Source organism: Varroa destructor, unplaced genomic scaffold (assembly GCF_002443255.2).
Source record: "Varroa destructor unplaced genomic scaffold, Vdes_3.0 BEIS01000002.1, whole genome shotgun sequence".
Lineage (NCBI taxonomy): Eukaryota > Metazoa > Arthropoda > Arachnida > Mesostigmata > Varroidae > Varroa > Varroa destructor.
Window position 1 is genome coordinate 21,330,569 of NW_019211455.1, and position 25,406 is coordinate 21,355,974.

The 25,406-nt window shown below is 43.2% G+C and overlaps 1 protein-coding gene across 12 annotated transcripts in view; it reads right to left on the reverse strand.

The window, feature by feature from the left end:
* Window positions 1–25,406, reverse strand: part of Lar (tyrosine-protein phosphatase Lar) — a 165,782-nt gene that overhangs the window by 25,404 nt on the left and 114,972 nt on the right. For 11 of the 12 annotated variants that reach the window (XM_022789699.2, XM_022789700.2, XM_022789696.2 and 8 more), the window contains 2 exons: window positions 13,823–13,927; window positions 13,224–13,265 (listed from right to left, as the gene is read on the reverse strand). In XM_022789699.2, coding sequence (XP_022645434.1) covers window positions 13,224–13,265; window positions 13,823–13,927 — 147 coding nt within the window. The remainder of the gene's footprint in view (window positions 1–13,223; window positions 13,266–13,822; window positions 13,928–25,406) is intronic. The other variant, XM_022789698.2, reaches the window with a different exon arrangement.

The window sequence follows — 25,406 nt, forward strand, 5'->3', positions numbered from 1 at the left end:
CGAAAAAAACAGGAAGTAACTCTGACTTCTTTTTCTTTCCATTTCCCTTGTCCGTATTACACGCTGCCCCCTTCGAGTCGCTCGGTGCGCCGCCTGAAATACTGTCAACGGCTTTAGCGGCTTCACCATTCCTAGGGCTGGTACTAGCTTTGTTCAGGCGAAAAACCCTTGAATTTTCTATTTCTTAGCAGGACTTTTATGTACTGCCTTGAATCCTGGTTTCCTTTCCGCCGTTGTCTCAGTTACTTCTACTATTAACTGGGCACGCAACTGCCCTGTGACCGTTTGCCGGAATTCCGTAATAATTTTCTGCTTGACTCCCTGCAATACCGTTTGTCTGTGCTCCATATTCATGCTGAGTTTTAAGCAATCCACGTTACAGATGTAAAATTGCTGTGACACCACACAGCACTTAAATGCCGTTAGCTTCTACTAGCTGGTGCCACTATTACAGCCCCTCCCCCCACGCGATTCCCGACATTTAACGCCTTCGCGATTTGTCACTACATCCATGAATGAGTGCGAGCGTTAAGGAAGAACTTTTGGCGCTCGTTCTTGCTGTGCAAAACTTTCATGACCCAGTGTGGCTGCTCTGCTGGCAGTGTCTGAACAGTTAAAGGAAAGGTCGAGGTAGAAGGCACTACTCAGCAGTTAGAAGGGAACGGCGTGCATAAAGGGAATACTACCACGCACCCATGCGCACAGCCATACGCCACTAGCATTTCACAGCACTCAACTACGACACAACTAGTTGCTATAATGGAATGGCCGCTCGAGCAGCATAAACAATGGTTGTGTCATTAGCTGGTGGCGTGGCTAGCAGGCGACAGACATTCGTCTGCTGATGGCTCGTGCGACTAACATTCTACGGGGTAAGAAACGAAAACAACAACAACAAGAGAAGAGGCCCCCAGCAAATGCTCAGGGCAGGACAGTTTATCTAGTTTATGGTAGAAGCAATGCAAGCAGTGCTAGTAGCCCGAACGAATAAAGCAAACGCGAGACTAATTAAACTAATAGGACTGCAAACAGTTAAACCCACTACCATCAGGATGCTCTGTATCTCATTCTCGAAGCTATCCAACCTAACCTATTGGCCGTGTGCACCCGCTGCCAACATCGCTATTTCGTTCATGGGCCGGCAGCATCCGCAGAGTTCGTAATTTGAACGCTTAAAAACCACATTAACGGTCATATAACGGCTATATCTCCTCTTACCCCATGCTTAACTGACTGACAAATATACATCGATAGAAGCAGAATGGTGTATCTCCGTGAAAATTCCTAAAGCCAACCTGTCAATGAAGTGGTAGAGTGATATTTTACACTTTCGAAACCTTTCTTATAGAAAGTTTTAACAAAATACGATCAACATTAGTAACTTATAAATAACCCGGAATAGCAACAGTTGTCAGAAAGCATCAAAAGGGCATTACCTTTTTAGGCACACTTTTTTTTATTATCCATGGCATATTTTCTAGTCACTAGATTTTCAAGCTTTCTGCTGTATCAGTTAGTACGGGTTTTCAATGGTGAACGGTAACGTATAGTGCTACAGCACTATGCTTCTTCTTCTGCTGATGTGAAAGTACTCCTTAAATCCCATTACTAGTTAAACCCATTAGTGGAAATATCGAGAGAGAAATTGTTAAAAATTGACTTTATCTGGTCTTGCCTATAAGTATCAAATAATTTATGCTTTGGGCGTCACTACATATTTGGTTCATCTGGACCGACGTAAGATTGAGAGGAAAGGCTTGATATAATCACTAAATGCCGAGACATAGGCAGCCCTTAGGCACTGCAATGTGCTATTTGTTAAATAGTATTGCATATTTTTATTCGTTAAACTCACACAAACCTATTTATTAGTTCAACAATAGAATTTTAATAAATAGTAGCGAGTATTGTAGGCGAGACGACAGAACGGATTGAGGGGGTGGGCATTTGCAGAGGGGTACGAGAAGAAAGGGACATAGAAAAATAATGTTCTTATGATATCCAGCAAAAGCAAAGATGTGGTCTGACAGAAACTTCTGGTGGCGTAGTTGTCATGCACACACTATCGACAGATACTGAAGCACAGAACCGGCAGCAAACGGAAGGAGACGCGCAAGGTAGACAACAGTTCACAAATATTTCTAAAACAGCCATGTCATGTAACAGCTAAGATCAGTCAGTTGAACCTCTGCGCGGGTCCTTTATCAAGACGTTCGCTTCTGTTGTCGCCAAAATGAAATAGTCATGTCATCTTGCTTGATACTCGCCACTGAAACTACTATAAATCTCTACTACTAGTAAATAGACGTTTGCTTTTTTCTGATTACGTCAACGAGCAGTTTGTTGTATTTCGCACTTGGTTTCCAGTAGGTACACTAAAACTGGGAAGCCGCACCTAACGTTTTAGCAGTTGCAGCATAATCTATACAGACATGAAGCATGAACCTTCAGCGAGCCCAGTAGAGACATCTGGTTACAACGTTGGCTGACATGCCTTGTTGACAAAGATGACGACGTTTAGCGTTAAACTTGAAGCATCGACAGAGAGACGTTCACAAACGAACCATTGCTAACACGATCCTGATTTAATAGCTTTTTTCTGATAGTTCCTAAATAGGTTTTTCTGTTGGTGGTTTTTCATATCAAATCTAGCGTGTGTATTTGTCACCCAGTTTCACTAAGAAAGCCGGACACGGAAGCCGCAGGTTCAAGCTTTTCCTGCCGTGTCGCCCCGCAAGGCGAAATCGTAAAGCGAACTGTATTTTTCCCCCTTTAGCCGATTTCTGCATTGACCGGCAACAAATCGGCACACCAATTCCTGACGAACGCCAGTCGTCTTCAAAGTTTGAACCTAGCTGCCCAAAAGGGAACCAACTAGACAGCTCTTCCACCTGCCTTAAGGTCTTTTTCTTTGTCCTTGAGGTGCACCCTTCCTACTTTTCCTGCACCAAGAAGGTCGAGAACGAGGCAGCAGAAGGCAAGAGACCGGCCCTCAGCCGCAGAAGGAGTTGCAGCGTGGAGGGCATATTAATGGCCGCGTTACCCGTGACCGACCAATTGCAACGGTGAAAGGAGCGCATGGCCGGCCAAAACCAGGGGAAAGATGGCTTAGGTTATCCTCTAAAGCGAACCCACGGGAGCGGCCGAATCAGCAAGTAGCAGGCTGATTTGCCAAAGACTAATATGAACATGTGCAAAAGTGACGGCGCGATCCCGTACCAAGACGAGAGCGGGTAACAGCCGCCATAGTGTCGACGGCGTAGCTACGATAAGAGATGGCGAAAAAAAGGCAATATTCAGATTCAGTGACTACAGGTCGACTCAGGCGAGCACCTGCCTGAGATCCGAAGGTCCCACAGAGCCCAGCGTCAAAGCTACGATACGACCAGTCAGACACATCCTCAAAATCGAAAGCGAAGACTTACCGCTTTGCCACAGGCGAACGTTTTCTTAGTGTCGCCTATGCTCTTTTTCTCTTTCCTGGTGGAGTTGTTTTTTTTTTGCTCCTCACGGGCAAAGGCCCAACAGGCGCAAATATGCGACGGCATCACGAAGATGGCGGTGATAGCTTGCACCCCTACACACAAGCTTCTACGCAGTCTTAGTCACACAGGAATGAGCAGCGGTCCAGTACAATGGCCATTGCTCTGTGAAAAGCCGCTGGTACCTTCCTTTTTGATGCCTCTGTACCACACTATATACAATTTAACGGGTGTCGCCCCCTCTTAATCGTTTGCTTAGTGGCTTTCGTTCCGCAAGCACTTTTATAAGGATGAATGGCGGCCTTGGCCACAACGGATGCTGCTATTTGTTCAGAGGAGTGGGCTGCTAATAATAATCGGCGAAGTTCGCGCACGAAACGAGCCGTATACTTTAATGATACCTAATATGTGGGATAAAAAGGTTTATGCTTTCGCGCAGATTTAAAGTAGCAGGCGTAAATCGATAGAAACGCGACGATTTTCTTTAGCAATCTTGAGAAATATAAGTATTCGCATAGGTTTTCGTTACGAATTTATTAAAGAAGAAATTAACCCTTGGGAAACGTGACGAACAAACGTTCGCTGGTCATTGCTCAAGTGTTAAATCAAGGTAACATACAAGTAGAGGCCCAAACTCTCATTTCAGTGTACCTTTGTGGTGGAGATATTTCCAGAAGATCAAAGTACTAAAGCTTTTAAACACCAAAGGCTCCTTCAGTTTTCCAAATCGTATCTAAACATTCAGTGAAACATTCTATCAATTTACAGCGCGATATTTCGTTCTGTTTGGTTTGCAAATGCTCTCGGCAAATTCAAATTGCGTCGACTGAAGGTTACTCAGCATTGTTCGTTCAGATTGTCGATTCCCGTAACATATTCATAGATTTTCTAATCATGCGAGCATCCTTCATATTTTAGGGCCCTAACCGGTATAGATAATTGGATACCAACACAGGTTACGGTATTCAAGTACACCCAAAGCCGCTTTAGGTCGGTAGGGTTAAATATCTGGAGACCGAAAGCAGCTGTGCTGGAATCAAAGTAGGGTTGCTTGAACCAAAATAGAATAGGTTAAACAGGCTTCGCTTAGCATTTATCAACAGCGAGCTATCTACCATTCGTTGTAAAACATTCACGAACGACCCAACGCGCAGATACCTCTACGTCAGGACGTCATATATATCCAACGACATTGTAAGCCAGTTGGCTAACGTGGATCGTTTAGTTGTATGAAAGATTAGATAGTATAAGGTTTGTGACCGAGAAAGTGGGCCGAAGACAGGCAATATAAAACAAGCGTTTGCTACTACTAGTACAACGCGAAAGACAACATTTAATCTTCGACCCAAAGTTTCTGAAGGAAGAACAGACGACAACGGAAAGTATTACTAAACCAAATCGATTTAGCTATACGGTCTTTTGCTGCTATTGTTGTTAAGTCTGATTGAAGCAAGAAACAGCAAAGAATAGCAGCTTTTGAGCAGGCACGCCCTCAAATGAAACTGATGTCTAGCTTAATTTACCATATCAGTCGTTCCATGGCGAAGCCTCCAAGTTTTTTTCCATGTTCTGCCCATGTATTCGATTTTAGTTCGTTTACATTTTTTACACGCCTACAGCGCAGCCTTTGAGACAGCATAGTTCATACTCCGTTGTTGAGTATATGGAGCTGCTGTTACGCGATTTTTATTTTCAACCCAACGACGACGAACATCGTTTAGTTCTTACGTTTCCGTCACCAGGTACCGCGTTCTCACCGCACCCAATCTCGAATCACAAATAGACATCTTTGTTGTGGTAGGGGCAGTGTGTGAAGGGGTGACAAAAGACAAAAACTATTCTTGTCCCGCCGTATTGATAACGTGCCGTACCATTAGTACACGTATCATCACAGCTGTACGTGCCAGCGCTGGACACTGCTGTGAAAAAGAGCAAAACGACAGCACCGATAGCGAGCAGCACGATTGCACCATGTATATTACATAAAACACTAGACACTTTTCTCAGGCGCGTAACAAAGCCCAAATGAAAATGGAAGAGCAAGAAAAAGAAATAAAAGGCTGCAGTGCACAGTCCAAATTAGAGCGAAAAACCCACAAAACGAAAATCTGCGGCGACCGCAACGGCCAGCTCGAGCTCATCATCTGAGGAAATCTGCGAAAAGCGTCATGACCAAGAGAACTAACGGAGAACGGCCGGGTTAGTTGTGCAAGGAGACTTGCCTGAGGGGAAAATGGGTTCCAGTATAAAATTCACTGACAGTAGGAGTAGCACCAACCGCTAATCTCAAAATTAAAAGAAAACAGCCGACCCAGTCGAGCGGCGTAGAGTAACCACAGGGAAAGTACTGGCCAAGAAGGTCCCCGGACCCATCAATGCCACTACCAACTGTACTAATCCTTACCGCCGCCCAAGCCGCTTTTGCATTTCTCGCCGAAACCTTTTTAACATTCATTAGGAATCTTTGTTTGGCAGTTGCCCAGAGGTTCTGCACCGTTTATACGCAGAATACAATCCTAAATCCACCCAGGCGGCCTAGGAAAAGGACCAAGGCAGAAACTAAGGCCCAGTTACCGCCAAGGAGTTACTCCATCAGACATAGCTATTTTTTCTTTGACTGCAGAAGACCCGCAGCCTCATCGCCGAGAGCATATTCTATTCTAACTAAGTAACAACCTTCATTTCGAAGCCCAGCATGGCTAAGCCGAGTCCACGAGTTAATATGATTCTTATCCACGACTTTATATAATGACAATAATTAGGTTGAGTTGCTGACCAATGACTGGTTGGAGCCCTCTACTGTTCGTCGATGACGTCGATCTCTCATAGTTTTTTTGTCGAGGAGCCAAAGCACCCGCCAAAACCTCTGGAGATTACACCCCTTGGTTCGGTACAAACCTGTACGTCTCTAGGCCTACTCCTACCGCAACGCGACGCGATACTCTGTGCGCAGAACATTGCAAAATCATACATCAGACATCCAGTATGCAACCAAATAAGCATATGTCTTCTCAACCCTGTAAACTCTTTTCCCCTTGAGTCACTCGACTGAGCCCCGCGGAGTTAGCACCATAAAAGAACTGCCTTTTAGTTGCCAAGCTGAAGTAGCCTTATACAATGTACGTAGGTTGCAGCGCTCCCCAACAACCCGTCGCTTCAGTTCGCCTTACCATGCAGCTGAAGTCATAAAAGAAGTCACACACACACCGTTAGAAAAACAAACAAGAAAATGGAAGTCGAAATAAACCCGCAGAGATGGAAATGAGGGAGATTATGTAAACTTACTATGTACTTGTATGTATACCATATTTGAGAGCAGTTTGCATCGGTTAAGCTTACATATGTTACCAGAGACTAAAAGTTTTAGAAGAACGTAGAAACTTCTTTGATAACTTCGATGTATTATTTATCACGTTTAAACGAATGTATCCATGAAATCTACTAGGTCTAAAAATTCGTGGTAGGAAGACTGCACTGAAAATATTTAGATGCATTCAGAATATCAAATAAATGACACCGTATAGTTCAACAGGTTAGCGTCACGACTGTGAAGCTGATTCCCTAGCAACTGCTAATGAAATTATTAGATATTGTACTAAGTAGTAAACATGACGAGAAAGTAATGTACCTATTGCAGTTGCCAGATCTTGCGTTACACTAACGCATGGCGTACGATCATGAGCAAGAGTCAACTAACGTACCTTCCGCACTCATTTCATATAGAGCTAGCCCCATAGTGCTGCTAGTGTCTCGGGCCGACCAACGGCCCTAATACCTTTATCTATCCCCATTTCCCGTTCGCACATTTCTGCAAACTTCGTATCATTTCGGTCCTCCTCTGACTACGCTAAATCGTCTGGTAAAGTTTTCTTACACGAAGAGATTCACGAAGCTCTTCGCTTGCTTTATCCCTTTCTCCATTTTTTACTGTCGAAGATTTGCAGCTTTTGGTGGCATCCTCTGCATCCTCGTCCCCCTTCGTGCTTACCACCCTGCCGGTTCTGTTGTTCCCTCGTCTCTTCTAGCTGGCATCTCCTGTGACTGTTTTCCTGTTCGTCCTCTTTTTTGTGCTTGTGCAACCAGGACTCCCCCCATAGGTCGTGTTCTGCGTTTCCATTTTTGGCGTACACCGCCTCTTTCATGCTAGCTACTGGTCCGTGGATCAACTGCACGGCAGCTCGGATCCCGACTCTCGGCTCTATGGACACTCTCCTCTTGTCGTTCGCCACGCTCTTCTTAATCCTCAAGCCCTCGTGCGAACATCCCGTCTTGATATCGTGCACTCATGTACCTTATACCGCTGCTTATATTTCTAGAATCCGGCGTCCCGTCCTGTTGCTTGCTTCCACAGGCAAAGAAGAATACGAAATCGCAGATGTCGAGTTGCAACTTACCCGCTAACCCGGCGGGCGAACCCATTCGTCCGCTACTGTCTGAGCACCGTTACGCTGTCATCGACAAGCACTGCACGTACCCGTAAGCCGCATCTTTGCCGATCCTCAGAGCCTCCGAAAAACAGAGGATTTTCTGGTGCAGGCGATAGTTATACGGAGCTCCGGCGGTATCGAACTCCTCCCGTAAGTGCCTATGCAATAACGACAGAAGGGGTGGCACCGCTATTGACGCTGCCGTTGCAGCTGTGGTACGAACACAAGCTATATGCACGCGCACACATACCCGTACCCGCTTCTACGGCAATGTTAAGATACAACTAGGACTCTAAAGAAAACTGCATTTGATGCCGATAGAACCCTAAACTCTATCGATTTGCGTGAGTTTTAGTGGCTTTAAATGGTCTGATTATACAGCTTTCCTAGTGCTTGTTAGATCTTGAAAAACGTATTAGAGTAAATATCAAATTAAATCAGCCGACGCATTTTCAAACATTTCCAAAAGCATACCGCATTGTCTGTACGCTAAAAGATGGCCCGAACCAGCAATTCTTGCCCATTAGCGATGTGTTTTAAGCAAACTTTTCGACAGACTACACCGAAAAACGATTTTAGAGTATACCGACCAAATGATATCGGGAGCCTTGACATATTGTCATATAATGGCTAAACAATTTTATGCTAGTATACGCCGTGCAGAATGCTCTCCTCAAATACATACGAAACTCAGGCGCAGTAGCAAAACATGGAGAAATGAGTCAGCTCGTCCAGGTGATGTTTTTAGGAGATATCAATAAGCTCGCTAGGGCCTACTTACTCTCACCCTCGACGATTGTTACCGCTCAAAAGAACATGGATCACGAGGCCTATAGCTGGCCCATGAATAGTTCTGGGGACGACTTCTAGGCCGATAAAAAAAATACTACAGTAAATTGACGATGGCTCATAATCTAAATTACTTCCATCAATACATGCTAATCCTAAAGATCTGGAAATTAAAGGCGATGCCGCTGACACGCAAGCTATATTAGCGACATTAAAGTTTGCTGCATTTTACAATCAAACGATGCAACGAAGCTGTTTAAAAGGCTATGACAATATTATGATTTTTTTTAATCTCATGAGCCAAGGAAACAGGAACTCGAATCATGTGAAAGAGCTTCGTGAAAGAGCTTCGAGAGGAACTGAGCATTATTATGAGACAATATCCTTTTTCTTTTCGTCAAACGTTAGTGCTAAGGACTTTTCCGGAATAAGTGACAAGAAACCCTTTCCTATCAGCAAGGTTAGCTTTAAGAAGTTTTCCGGGCACTGATTATTGGAGGGTCAGGACATGGTCTTGATAACAAAACTCTACTTGAATATTACTTTGAAGCTATGCGCACGAATGGTAGCGAATTAGTATTTTCGTTATACAGATCTTTAAAGGGTTATTGTTTAAAATATTTTCGTAAATATACATGAAGTTAGACACTGGAATAGATGAAAATATATATCAGCCCTGATTTTTTCACAGGTATTGTCTTAGAGGTATTAATTAGGTATTGACGATCAGCGGGACACCATTATGTCTTTCATAGATGAACAGACCTGTTCTTCAAACCGATTCTCAGCTGAACGAACTTTTGATTTGAATCAGCTGATCAGCCTAACTTCTTACAACGCGATACTACACTCGAGTGTGCCTAGACTCAAGAGAAATTTCAATACCAAAAGTATATGCCATTTGATTGCAGGTTTGTAGTATGCCTCAGCAGCTGTTAACCAATAGGTCAGACTCCATAATTAGTGCTAGCACGAGCTCCAAAGTATCCGTGCCTGTACTTTCAAAGCAGCATATGCTCTTTTGATACATATGGCGATCCATAGAGACGTCTCAATTGGGGCGCGATTTGTTCTCGAGCGTAATTTGTCAAAACGCTCCATTTCCTTCACGTTTGTGGGCTTTTATGCTTAATTATTTTTATTACACTATGAAATAGGTCAAATGGTGTTTCTTTTTTTACAGCATTTTAATGTGAATTTTGATCGAGTTTTTTTAGTATTGACAAAATTTCTAAATACCTGATAATAATAGTACGGTACAGGTGGACGCAGCAGCATGAAGATAGTGGCTAGTCAAACCTCTACATTCACCCTTTAACTGACCTTTTTAAGACACTGAACGGTTCCTAAATGAACACTGCACTCGCCGATACAGTATCTAATAGCTCAGTATACAGGACATCTTCGACCATGTTCGTCCGGCCCGGATCGGACTTGAGTTGTTAAGTCCGACATTTGTTCTGGCTAAGTTGCATTATAGGATTCGATGGCCAACTACCCAACTAGCAGTTATCCATACGGGCTAATATTTTTCAATAAGGCAAAGATAATTATATTCGATCAATCTGAATCCGTCGCACACAACCTTTATCGATTATTTATAACTCAGCTGCACGGCAGGAGATTATTATATAAATTTACTAACTAACCCTGTAGCAATGCCTGATCAATAGTGTGTTCGCCCAGACTTCTAAAGGCGCATCCTGACAATTGAAAATACGTAGAAAACAAGGATACTCGTAGCGAACTATGTACGAATGTATCAACTGTGATGCTATGTTCATCCTGCCGATCTCCATGAATTTATTGTCAAGGTTTATCTACATTTTCGCCACTTTCTTCGTTTACTTCGTTGACAACATGCTTTATATATATATATATATATATATATATATATATATATATATATATATACACTATACTAACAGCATGAGAATCTAGGCTTAGCTCATCTAGGGTCATTTTTGACACAGATACTAGGCGATAGATAGTACTGGATAGAACTGATACGTCTTTTCAAAAATTCAAATATAGCTGAAATAGCTCTAGTTGGTAAACAGAGAGACGCATTTGCGTATAGTCTTGCGCCAGTAGTACTGATTAAAACGGAGGACTGCGCATATCAAACAACTATTATTATTAATTAAAAATGATCAGATAGCTGCCTACTTATCCTATACACATTTGCCCATTCTGTGTTGCCGTAGTTGCAAATATCTAATGCCGTAAGCCGATGGACGCGCCTAGCCTAACATATTCCGTTGTTTCTACCCCCTCCCCTTCACCTGTCCCTTCCCCTCCAGACAATTCTCCCCGAGTGTCCCTCCCAATGGACCTCAATTATCGAACTAAATGGCCTATATACTTCTGTTAGCCGAACTATGCTATTATCGATCGGCCCGTCAGAGGTGGCCGGGCGCTCGCCTTCCAGCTCCATCTGCTTGCTTGCTCGGCTCACGTTCATAACAAGCGCTCCTTGCCATCCAAAAACCCTCGATGCACTCACTGTAAAAGCCGGACTATCTGCATGCCGATGCTGTCGTTCTCCTCCCTCTGTTACGTGGCTGTTCCCAGTCTGTGGATCTCTAACGACGGCAAAAGCCCATTTCCTTAGCCAAAGCTAACGGGACATGTTCGGCACGAAGTCAGGGACAGCGCCGCATTGAGTTCGCTGAGCAATCGGAAGGCCCGATGCATGCAGATGGATCCGTCGTGGATACTTAAATGAGATGGGAGGAAGAACGCGCTAGCGGCGGCGGCTGCAGCAGAAACGGGAGTAGGACGGATAGCAGCAGGAAGAGTGAAAGAAAATCGAGCCTTACCCCCTGGAAGGCACGCACAATCAAGCTCTTGGTCACTGCAGAAAGAGGGAGAGAAGAGGGGCGTCTAATCGAAAAGCGATGGCCACGAGTAATAGTGGAACCGGAGGGGCTTCATAAACTCGCACATCGAGTTTGCAAGCCACCTATAAGATACTATTTCGATGGGTAGGTAGATAAACACCATGCGTTGTACGCAATCTACTTGCTGCGCACGTATAAGCCGTTGAATTGTCAGTTATACTATAGAGCTAAATTCCTTCACTTCGTAGATGAACTGGACATTTCCCTGAGACAATCCCTCTGACGATTTCTCGCCGTAATAATGATTTAAGCGGCGTATCTTTAGTTGAACAACCCTGAGTTCGCAGATACAAATGAAGTATTTGATAGACCATGCCCACACAGGTTTACATGTATTAGATACTAAAGACGCAGGATTCCACGTTTGACGTTCCGTTCTGCACACACAAGGAGTTGGTTGAACAAAGAGAAAAAAAAAGAAGGACACAGGGCAGTGAGAGTCGCTGTGGAGCGCCGTTGTCAAGGGTGCATTAACATTGGCAACAAGCTTGTCATGCCTTCTTGCCTGCCTGTGTAGTAATGCAGGCTGCTACGATGTTTTTTTGACGTTCGACCAAGGAGGTCTTTGCCCCCGTCGTCCATTGATATCACTCCGGATGCATCCTCGATAATGCTACTTCATTAATTGCTCAAAGGTTAGTGGAGAAACACGTACGTCCATACATAGCAAACCTAGCATCTCCACGTATAGTGCGTTGGATCGGTAACTTCATTTGTTTTAAAACAATCATACGTTTGTCTATTGGTTCTGTTCTATCAGATTTATACGACTTAACGAGACAGCGCAGTATGTCTAGCACGAACTAATTATCAGTATTTAATATATTTATACCAACGAATTGAAGGCTCCGAACAAGACGTCGCTGAATAGTGACGAGCGCCGATATCGGGTTTAGATAACACGAGAACAAGAAGCATTAGACTTTAATAATGTCGTTCTGTCGAGCCAATCACTTACGATTTATACATTAAAGATAAGCTGATTTGAAATGAAGACTCAACGTGCAAGTCGCCGCACTGTGTTGCTCTTATCCATAACGACATTTAGATATGTTCGGTTATGGCATGTAGCATGGATCGAGACGAGGAAGATTGTTTGCTCGGGCACCGCGTTCATAAAATTGTAACTCGTGTAGGCAGCAAAAAGGGGCACACATGCACAGAGGCGACAGTAGGGTTACTCGTTTCTAGACAAGAAACGGTTAGGAAACTTAGGGAGGAGCGATCGAAGAAATAAAACTAAAGCGAATGATAAGACAAGTCAAACAGCGATAATATCTAATAGAATTGTACAAAAACGAAGATAACAACAATGGACGTATAGCGAAGACCGATACGCGTAGAAACAAATGTCACGATTGGCATATACAAGCGGTTAGTCTTATAAGATAGTAGGTGACACATATTAGAAAATCCGAGCGTATGAGCATCCATCTAAGGAAATGCTTTTTGCTCGTAGTGGTTCTTTTCATTGATGGTACGACAAGAGAGATTCATAACAGGACAATGTTCTGGCACACAGCACATAGAGTTCATCAGCATACGAGTTCTGATGATGAGCAACGGCAGGTAGCGATTAAATAAAGTAGAAATAATACATAGTACGGCCTCAGGCTACTTACTTGACGGGAGCTGTGAATCATTTACGTCTGCTGCTGTAAATTCTGCAGTAAAAAAAAAAACAAAGACAAAGAAAAACGTATTGTTCATCCGATTGTTTTTGGCTCGTTCCACTTCCGCTCGTAAATATCAGTTCAGATTCGACTGAAACACGGAGTTCCTACTAACATTTAGCGCCGCCTGAATTTCATCGAAGACAATGTATTTCTACTCAAAAACATGCCTTCTGTTTACTACAGCGAAAATGAATCCGCCTTCCAGCTTTTTTTTTTTTTGTTTGTTGAACGTTACGTAATTCAGCCGAACGTATCGATCGAATGGGAAGCAGCAATGCTCAGTCAGGAATCGCGCAAGTCATTAAATTTAACCAATAAACAAAAAAAATCATTGAATCTAGTTATTATTGCGTGTCTATTGATCATACGTTGAGTAACTGTAAATTTACATTCTACCTAGAAGCTCGATAAGGTCTAATGATTGTATTTATCCGTCGCGGCTCGGCATACATATACATGTATTAGTATCGTTGATTTAGTATAGGTTGGTGATTGTTCTGTCGGAAACTTGGAACTGTTTATTAAGTTATGTTTATTCTGCTTACCTTCGGTTTGTCTCCTCAGTGGACTCGCAGCTACTTCAGATGTGCTGCAAAATACCCCCAATAAGAGGTAGATGAGCGACCATCGAAACAGTCGCCGTGTGTTTGCTGAAATTAAAGAGAGAGAACGAGAGGAAAAAATATAAGTGGTTATCTCTCGGATAATAAAATTAGAAGTTAGCGGTCGGTAATTTTATTATTGAAATCCTTTCGAAGCTTACTCAAACATGCTCTAACAAGTTAGAGCTAACTTGTAATAATAAAGCACAAAAACGGTAAACCTGCAGAAATATATGAATAACAATGCGGCTAAACTATTACAGGTGGATTTATCAAACTTGGACTATAGGACGGACTTACTGGAACTTTATAGTCCTGCGGTTTATAAAATTCTGTGTTAGTACCGTAGTTAGTGCACAGAACCATTTTGGTCATTGCTACAGAGACCATATTGTTCCGAACATCTGTATGTGCTGTCGATAAACTTAGACCTAATCGCCAGAATTCACTATAATTTTATTACGAAGGAGTTGATCGTCTTAGTGTCGTAATGGCATGAGCTTAGCCGATGTGGGGTGAAACAGCAACAAATTCAGATACACGTTTCAGAAAGGAAGTGGACACCCCAGTAACAATAAGAGTAACTTGGAGGCAGTACGTGCCGACAACATTAGCTATGACAGAGCTGAGAGCAAAATCCTCTTCGTTATATAACCGATAATGCTCGATTCGATAGAAGAACGACAAGCCATCCATGTGGCGGCCGCTGGAACGCTCCGAAGCGCCCTAACTGGCACCAACGATAGCAGAACTACGCAGTGGACTGATGCATCACTACCGTTCGCGGTCGAGGCGTGCCTTCTGCAATTCTTCGCAGTTGAATACTTTGCCAGATCCTTTCCCTTTTCCTTCATCGGTCGGCATCGCGCTAATCAAAACTAGGCCATTTGTTCCCTGTCGGCTTGTAGCTGCTTGGCGCAGAAAACGATAGCAGACGCGACCGATCGGACGGCGCAAGACCGACAAAACGAAACTAGGTAATAACCTCTAAATTAAGAAAGGATCTTAATAATAATAAACATTTTTATTGTTTAGAAAAAGAATTCTCAGATATGCTGTTTGTTTAAAAAAAAGTCGTCTTATATGATACTTGTATGATATTATAGCAGATGTTTATTGTCTACACATGACTATTACCGCCTACCTTGAGTACTTGAGTAGGGCCCTTCAAAATTATTCTTATAAGCGTGGAAGGCATAACGACCAAATGACCTTCTTTCATTTACGATGAGGTAAGGCACGTTGATACGCTAGCTTGATTTCATTTCTAACCTGTATTTTCCTATATTCATTCATAACAACTAGTTTTAGTTAGATTATTTATTTTATGATAGCATATATCGTAGCCATATTGCTTTTACTAGACGAAGCACGTACAACCAATGAAAAACCTACACTCGCTAACCCGATTGACAAATAATGTTCGGCAATTCGCCAGAACGACCTTAATTTCGAATATCTATTAAATGACTGGTAGTCAGGACCCTTGCCTATCGCGCTGCCCGGTACGACGCGTCGTTCGTGCAATCAAAATGTAAAAAGATAGAAACTTAGCATTCATTTTGTTTAAGATAAATTGCCCCATTTCGCTCAAAGAGGCGTGTTAATACTTCACAGTGTACTCTAGTTGGCAATCCCGAGTCAATAGAGGTTCTTTGCATTTCTCCTAGGACCAACTTCATTACGCGTATTTATGTAGTATCAATCGGCCGATAGTTAGCAATTAGTGGTTGACCCGGTCCACTAGTGACCAGAGCCCATAACACTACAGACCCGATCTTGCCACGATGATTGTCTAGCACGGGAATGCGTATAACTACATATCATCTATGGTAATGCACATATGCACAGCTAAATAGTACCATATTGTCCACTAATACTTAAATATAATTACTAATCACCATTAAATATTTTTTAACTCCTTAAATATAGGAGACGTTGTACTATTACTGTGATGATTATAAGCAGCATTCGGCCAAACATTTCCAGGTAACGCTTCTATGCTGCACGCAGAATACGTATACAACGTGAGGTAAGAATATCTCGACAACTTGAAAAAGTTACAGAATTTATTTTTCCGATAGTTTTTTAGCTTTTTTTTTTTTCTTTATCTAAACTGTCCGAGGATTTTTGCTGTACTGATAATAACGCAGAAACGGCGTCTTATGCCGTGTAAGCTCAAATTCCAGCAGAGCAACGATCAGAGGGAACTCGAAGTCCAACATTGAGGTTAGCTTTTTGCCGAATTATCCGTCCAAGTTTCTGTTCTTGCAATGCTATAGATAGTTGCGCCTTAATCATAGGCCTCTACCTTTCAGTTTCTACTCAGTTCCACAGTCAAGCGTTACTAAATAGCAGTTTTAGTGAAGTTACGTCCTTTTAATGGTAATTTTTCCATCACATTTGGTTCTATCTTGATTCAAGTTCTGCTGCTATCTGGGAACAGCTGGCTGTCATTTTCAGGTGAACCTATTAGAAATCACATGGCTGCTTTGCCTGCATAAGTGTACATTATTCTGCAAGCGACGTACCCTCCGCTATATCCCATGCAACCTTTATCAATCACTATAATACCGGGTACAACATTGTACCTTGAAAAAACGGAAAACAGCATCTTTGTGAAAGGTGATTTGCTCTATTGGTCCTTTCGTTGCTTACACTGTTTAACAACGGATCTGTCCATTGACACATGCTAAGTTTCAGGGATTTAGCCACGTACACGATGTTCTACTGCTCCGCTTAATGCGTACCTCTGCCCGCTCGCTATTAAATAAAAGGGCTTACGGTGATCGCATTGTTACCAACATTCTTCTACCGAAAACAGCCGAAAACAGCTTGTACTTACGATAACATTGGAAATGGGAAGTTGTTCAGTGCTAACTACACACTTCACAAACATTATAACAGCTGATCGTTCAAATTCGATTTACCAGTAGTAATAGTTCAACCCCCGTCATATAATGTTAAAACTTTCTAATTCTTGGAAACTTCAAGCGTTTCACTCGTGTGATGTCCGTTTGGAAGGCTCAATGGCCACTCCGGGCTGCGAACCATCATTCCGCTTTCGTAAACCAGCATCGATCGTAGGGACACAATCCTAAAGCTAATGTATTAATCCCTTCCTTTTACAAACTCTCCTGGGCTTCTATGGGCCCAAAAGGCAACTCCCACGACGCGAAGAAATCGGTCGTCTACTAACAATCGCTAATCGTTAAAGAGGCCAACGCTTCATGGTTAGCAATAGAGTAATAGGACACACATATGTCAATAACATCCAACGAAGGCTATTTTTTAATGAAGAAAGTCTCGACTATAAAATAAATTATATAAAATGATGAAAAGATTTCGATTTGACGATTAAAATGAATTAATAAAGCGGTAAATCGGTTAAGCGGGATAAATATAATTGAAGTAACAACTTACCTCAAAACACGTTTTTCGAGACTGAATTAAAAACAGTTCAATCACGGCTTCCTAGACTCACTGCCCGGTAAAAAAACCATTGTCTACCTGTCTATTGACAGACAGGATTATGTGAAGGTAATTCTTTTGTCATACCGCAAATGTAGACAGCAGTTTAACTATTGTAAAGTTAAACTGAACGGCAACCCGCATTTCCAAGTTTCTATAAACATCTCCAAAGAGGCACACAAAAATTTTACACCATTATTCGCCTTCATTGACCCTCACAAACGAGAGATCTTTCCCGGCCCTTTTAGGTCGGTGGTACCTATGAACACCAGTGATTATAGTGATGCAGCTAAGGACAGGTGTACTCGAGAATTATTCTAGATATAGTAGTTTTCCACAGCAATTACTTCGTTCCCGTTCAGTTATCGTATACACATAGCCACCAAATCGACACTGTTGCCGATAACGTGAAGGCGACGCAAGAAGGCGGCGGGAAGAGGCGACATTTTTCCCAATCATCTACAGGCTTTTTCTTCAAGCAGGTTGCTTGATCGGATCAGCTTAGGCCAAGCCCGAAGAGGGACCGAATCGGACGACTAAATTTAGAGCATCATAGAAAGGGATCTATGGGAGTAAATGGCCGTTTTTCAATGGTTGCACTCCGCCGGTACCGCTGCCGCGTAAAATCACCATTTAGTGTTTAGGGTGCTACTGGGTCTACGCAAAGGCAACAAGACGGGACAGATTAGGGAGCCGGGAAACTATCAAGGTTGACAACAGATATCGCTGCCACTTCTGACGATCTCTGACAGCGTAGACATGTGCGGAGCAGACGCTGGTAGCGTTGATGACGACGAGCATTGCTTCAGCCGAATCGTTTGTCTCTATTATTGACAATGATACGCTTCCCCTTTTGTTTTGCCGCACGTCCGCCATCAGCAACAGTATCTACATCTATGGTGTAAGATCAACAGCTTTAGTTGTAGTGGGGGGAGTAGCAAAGGAAGAAGCAAATATGACGAACAGCCGGCTTTGCTGAAGCGAAAACAATCGAGGTCTAAAATAGAGAAAAATAAAGGCGGCCGATTTGTGGACTCTCAACAGATCGATAAAAAAGAAACCGAACAGAATTGTATGACAAGTACAAACCATTGCTTACATTCTTTACATAGTCTTTTCTTTCTCTGTGAAATGATTACATCTGAATCAAGATGAGCGTTCAAAGGGAATTCATCATGTATATATATAACAGCGTGTTTGTATGTATGCATGTACGCATGATAGGCGCAAGTGATAACGTCTAGTAGTTGGCGTATATACAATATGGATAAATGCTAAGGCTGTTCGATGCCGTTGATTTGAAATAGAATGGGTTTCCTGTTACCACGTTCCCGAACGTTTATTGCTTTAAGCATTTCGGTCAATGGTCAGTATTGAAACAAAATATAGACATGTAGGTAACATGCCGCCTCTTCTATGGTTTCGGCCTGTGTTACTCTTTTTATTATCAAGTTCCCACGGTATAATCTGTGTTTTCTGAAGTCTCATGATAACCGTCTTCACTGCATATCTTTGTGTATCCGTGATAAAAGATGAAATGTTAATCAAACAGGCAAATACCGTTTACCATCGTTTTGGCGTATTTCGTTTCGGGCAACTTCTCATACATCGTCAATCTCGTAGGATCTAATAGGCCAACGTGAAGCGACACTCGTTATACGTACGATTCCCAAACGCATTTATAAATAACTTTTCGATCCTCAATGAGTCACATTATTTTGCCTTTTCTGAATAAACGACCCCTACTAGCTACTGCACGCGAACTAATTACCCGATAAACGTGTCATTGCACCAATGATTTCCCCAAATAATATAATAATGGAATATAAGTAAATATACTATGCTAAATTTCCAGTAAAATAGGAAATTCCTTCAGTTGTTATCGGTAAACAATAATTTCAAACTGGACGTTAGCTAGACAATAATAATAATAGCTGGAATACTTCGGTTTTCATTTTTTTCTCGTCAATGCAGCGTCAGCATGCAACGTCGCATGTGCACAATACGCCCATGTACGTACGTGCTGCTATAAGCGTTTTTGAAATGACCCGTTATTAAGACCTGTTGCCGCAAGGCCTGCCAAACAGCAGCATAAAGGATCGAGTCAACATCTTGACAAAACAGGAAGAGAGAGGCGGCCAAGCTTCATTATCAGAGACCTAGCCATATGCACAAAGATACCCCACAGTCACTGAATGCTACAGACTACCATGTCTCAGGACATTTATAAAGTGCGAAAAGTCTAGTAATTATCTTGGCGTTTTCATAAAATGGATGCTTTGATAGTATTTTATGGATGCTTGCAAAAGTACTTACGTTAATTAGGGAATAGTTTTTCTAAGTATAGAGTTTCTAAGGCCAAGAAGCGCTTACCAATCGATCGTTGCAAAAATCATATTGTTGCTATCCCCGACTCGATATATCAATATACGCACGCATTGACCTATAACAATCACGTAATAGTTACACGCCATTAAGACGTGCGCGTCATACGATCGAGTGTTAATAACGGCTTACATTGGCCGTTATCACCATGGCATCGTCGCGGAGCATTTCGCTGAACGGGAATTAATCGAGCGCGGAGAACGTTAGTCAAATGTGATTCTAATTATATATTTTACGCGCGATTATTATCTTTCGTTACCAATAACAAAAGGAACCCAAGCCCACCCATTGGATCAACATTACTAGCAATTACACTGACAAGAAGGTACTAGCGGCCAGCTGGCTGATTCACGCGGGTTTTTTACTCTGTTGAAGGATCCAGCTATCTTAACATAACTCGATCTAATAATACCAACAACGACAACTATAATCATTTTATTCTACAATTTCAGCTCGCATCATCATCATTGTTATCATCGAGCAATACCAATACCAAGAAACGGCCATCCAAATCATAGGGGTTATATGGGAGGCAGACAGGCAGGCAGGCAGGCAGGCACACTTCATCGCCGACCCGGTACCGGCCAAATAATCGCCATTAACTCGACAATCGCAAAGGATCAGGAGGAAGAACGAGTTTACTAATACTGGATAAGATCATAGCCTTGTGTTAGACAGAATGAGTAAGTAACGCTGTGCCCAGGCGTCTGAGAGAAGAAAAGGCCAAATCAACAAACTATTGAATAGGTTTCCAGGTGGTAAACGGATGGTCAAACCGACTTATTGACGGAAGACGATTGTTGCGCGAGCTGTAAAGCCGGTATAGAGAAAAAGCGTCGAGCGAGGGGAAATAAAAATCTTCACCTACGACCAGGGCACCAACGAACCCTGTCATTACAAGGGCAATTTGCCTACCGAGCACGACGACTCCGCGACACAAGCGACCGATAGAAGAGTATCGATTGGCAAAGATACAAAGGACCCCATATCAACAGGACTACGTCTGCCATCGCAGCTGCCATTGCCGCCGCTGTTTAAAGCAGACCCATTACCTTTCTGGCTGGTTCAATACTGCTTATTACCAGTACTGGGTTGTGCTATAAGTGTCTGCAGTCTAGACGACTTGGGTTTTGGTTGTTTTTATTTCATAGAACAATTGTCCGCGTAGGCTAAATACGTCCATAGGAAAGAGTATGCACGATGTGGTCTTAAGGGGGTTGAGAGTCCAGTTATGGTTTACAGTTGATTTAACGGAGGTAACAGGCAGCTATAAAACTAAATTTAGTTAATGAACTAATTATCGCAGAAGCCGACGCCAACTTGCGTCAAACACGTGCTGTAGTTTGTGATGGATTTGTGAAAACAGCGATCCTTTTTATAACCTGTTTTCGTCCGGATGCTTAGAGATACGGAAATACACAATACCTATAGTTCAACGATATTCAGACACAATGAGATCGTTGGCAAATCTTCTCTGCCGCCTGCGGGTGGTCTGCTGTATGTTTGTGTTCGTTATTATGCGCGCCACCAATTGAAATAGAAAAATGCACCAAAATCAGTAGTCACCATTTATCAAGCGCCACGTCTTAAGTCGATTCCGCACTTTACGGGCGTACGAAGCTCAACAGCCATATTGCAAATGAGATACACCGCTCGTTACTTGACTCACTCACTCGCTCGCTCGTTTCAACTACATATATCGATTCTGCACCGGCAAATGATGCAGATCACTATAGGTGCAAAAGCCCGACACCAATATCCTGTATCTAACCTAACTAAGAAAAACCAACAGGTCGTTGGCTTTCCACTTTTCCGTCGTTGGTGGTACATACAAAAGTCGAGAACGTAGTCGGAATTACTAGGAAAAGATGTGATGGAACTCCATCAGGTGTCAATCAACAGTGGTTCCATGCTGACACGCATATAGCCTCGAACACTGATTGTCGGTGTCACGGACAATTTATCCGTTTTAAATAGAGATTGCGGTCTCCGACTACTAAGAGTAGCTGGATATCTACTCATTCAAATACTAGATATCCACGCGCTTCGCGCATCCACGGATCAGCAGGTGTCTTGCACTTCAATTAACATAATACGCAAAGATAGATACACATACGCATCCTAAGGCAATACCTTATGCTGTAGTAGTGGCAAACAAAAGCAGCGATCAAAGTAGCAGAGACACCGCCCCGATGGAACCGCAGTTCTTTCCGCCGACAGACAGCTAGAGCGGTGATCTATCAAATGATCCTGTAATTTTCCTCGCTGCCGATCATCTAGATGTAATTTCAAATTTCACTTTCGTACGAGTTTATGTCGGAATGATTTGGTTGGGAGGCACCAATAATGATGTTGTTGTCGTCTACTGATTTTTTACCTTCTCGCCAGCTCTCGACAGAAATGACGCCCGAAATAGAAAGGGGGAAAGAAAACATACGCAGTGATCATCTCTAACGCAAAACTATCCGATATCCCTTGTAAAATATAAAGCAGAAGTCTCTTTTTTTATATATATATATACATACACACCTCGCTGAACATAAATCTCTCGGAAAGGTTGCCTTGTTTGAATTTTATATAGCAATAGCCTACATTCAGGCTACTGCCTCCTCTAATGTACCTGTTCATGATTACACACGTATCCATTCGTACGCACGCGCATTACCTATAAGCAAATTATTAAGCTTCTACCAGCTTTAAATACAGATACGGGTTATGCAATACCATCTGTAATGGTTTCGAACTCATGGATTATTATAACCAAATAGGCTCTTAGGCGGAGACGCGGCTGTCGCCGAGGTTTATAAATATGCTAATCTTTTGTTTTTCCTGCGTTCGTTATTCTCCACAGCGTCGACATCTGTCGACGCGCGTGAGTATCGCAAAATAACAAAACCGGGGCGGATGTTCAGTCTTCCAAAGAACTTCTCATTTCGAAGGCGACAACGAAAACAACCCGCATGTTGCAATCTACCGTAGTTACGTGCTCCCAGAGTAGTTATAGCCGTGATGGTAGTGGCGGTGTTCATGATAGGAAGAACATTTTGCCGAACAGTCAAGTTGTCGGACTTTAATGATACGCGCGGGCAAACATCGAAACGGCCACCATAAGTTTCGGCTACCAGCTGAAGGCAGACACCGTTTGAAATGAGGGAGTGTCTACACGTGAATTTCGATTGGCCTAAGTTATCCAGAGGGCTTCAACAGATCATTCAAGCTACGTTGCTCTGCGTAGGAACTGCTGCCTCCGGCAAAGCCGCACTTTTGCATTATTGGTCATTGACTCCAGCGTTGGTACTCAAACTCACATCGTCGACTCGGGATCTTATGTTTGCAGTTCTTGACGGCCGCGACTTGTGAACGCCCCATGCCGACTAATCAAAGTCGGCAACAGTTTCTTATAAAACAACAGCCACCACGACAGAGGCCCTGTAGTTTCGCCTGGCTTCTATGTTTGCCTTGAAAGCTGGTTGGCGCATGTTGCAAGCTTACCGGGTTTTGTTTACCCAAAGTTTGCCAAGTGAAGGGACCTTGAGAAGACGTCAAACGCTTAGGAGCCTAGGGTCTGTAGCCCTCGATTGAAGTCGAGACAGTGGCGTGTTCCGCATCGGCTCCTTCTGACCTCATCCAAAGCCATACGGTTTAAGTCTACCACCCACCTTCTCCAAACGAGTAACGGTCCTTGACCCGCCATTTCAGATGAGTTGGCGGCCTGACGCACATCTTTCAGAGCTTTCTAAAGACTGTAGTGAGTTTTCGTTTTTTGCTATGAGCCTCAGCAGTAATACGTGCCAGTAGCTGGCAGCATTATGCGAACAAGTACCTATGACTGAGGCATAGCGAAAAGGTTTGCCCTTAGGCAAATGGGCCTGCCACCCTGTCCGGCCGACGTTTCAATGTAGCAATGTGACGCCTGTATAGAAATGCTCGTGACGTTTCACCGAAATGAGTAGGTTGCGCCAACCGACTGTAGCTTACTTCTACGGGAAGGAAGAAGCCCGAGGTGCTTCAGCAGCATGGACTCTATACACCAGCAAAATGTCCCATCCGCTTCCAAGCTTTTCAGGAGCCACCAAAGACGAACTAGAGAATCAAGACACGGGAAATGCTCAAGGAGTCAGTCTGACTGCCAATATCAGACTGACTCTTCTGGGAAGCACTGGGAAACAACGGAGAGCGGCTAAACGAAGAACGACAACAGGCTACGGACAGCTGGGCACGGGAAAGTGAGGGGCACGACGAAGAACGTTGCCAGCGGAAGATAGTTGCCTGAGACGCGTTACCAAGTACGGCCGGCGACAGTAGTAGGGAAACAGGAAGATGACAGGACGCTGGCGAGTGAATTGAGAAGGCGCATCAAAAGCTTCTGCAGTTTCGTTTTCCTCGATTCTCTGTTCTTTGTTCATCATTCGTCCATACACCAGTTTTTGCCTGCTTCGAAGCTAGCTCATGTCTCATGGCCCTCGCGTGCTTCTCTCTTGGCCTTTCGCTCCAGCAGCATACCTTTACCCGGAACATACATATAACAGGTACATGTTGCTCCTGCTATTGAGAGTTTGGCATGAGAATTCGGCTTTTGCCCGCCCGCTTTCTCTCTTTTCCTCTTGTTCAGTGGCGTACAAAAATGATGTAGCCGTTGTTGAGTTGTCTGCGCCTCGCGTTGGAATGTCGACAACACCAAAAAAAGAACAACACTAACATAACCACCAACAACAACAACGACAAAATAACAAGCGCACATCCTTGGTTCTGTTCGCCATCTTTCTTCTTGGCTATTCATCGTCCGTCCGCGTTTTTCTGAGCTATTCAGGTACAGGGCAACTGCGACCCAGACAAAGCGACATATTGACCAATAAAGTCAGTTTTACAAAGATATCGTCGAACTTACGTCTGTAAGCTATCGGAATAATCGTTTCGTCAAACCATATTGTAATATCGGTTAGTGAGAAACTGAATTGTAGACGGCGGCACAGTCAGTCCTCTTACCTTCAACCTCGTGCTTGCATCGAGATTTCAACGCAACACAACGCAAAAGGCTTGATGAGACCGGGGTTACAAAGAACGATTAATGTCAGAATGAACACGACAGCTTTTCTTTACCGCATTTTTCTTGGCAGCAACAGCATTAGATATCTATTTTGGTAATGGGGAGCCCGTAGCATGAAAGCGTTTTCTCCTGCGTCCTTCCTCTTGCTTGATTTGCGTTCACTCCGGTACACGTTAGTATGGCTCTACAGAAGGTCCAGCGAACAGGGCCAGAGACTAGTTCACGTACGAATATGCAATGAAGGATATTGTATAACTACTAGAACATAAGGGAACACAAAATGGGAAGAAAGCGTTTTTGCACAAACTATGCCCTCATCGTTATACCGGTACCTTGATTTCCCTTATTTTGTTTATCTGTTCCGTCTAATTAGGCCTATTTTGCAGCAGTTGTACGGCTTATGGCACACGCTTCCAGCGTCCTTCGAAAGGACATAATTCAACCGAATATACACTTTCTAAGATACAAGAACGGTGCGATTTAGCTATCAAGGTATTACAGCACAATTGCCTGCAGCTATTGACATCACTTTTACTATTTATAATACTGCCGATCGTTGTCGATACCATAGCTAGGTTAACCCTATTTGTCCAATGATAAAACCCGTCTTAGAGCTTTCAACAT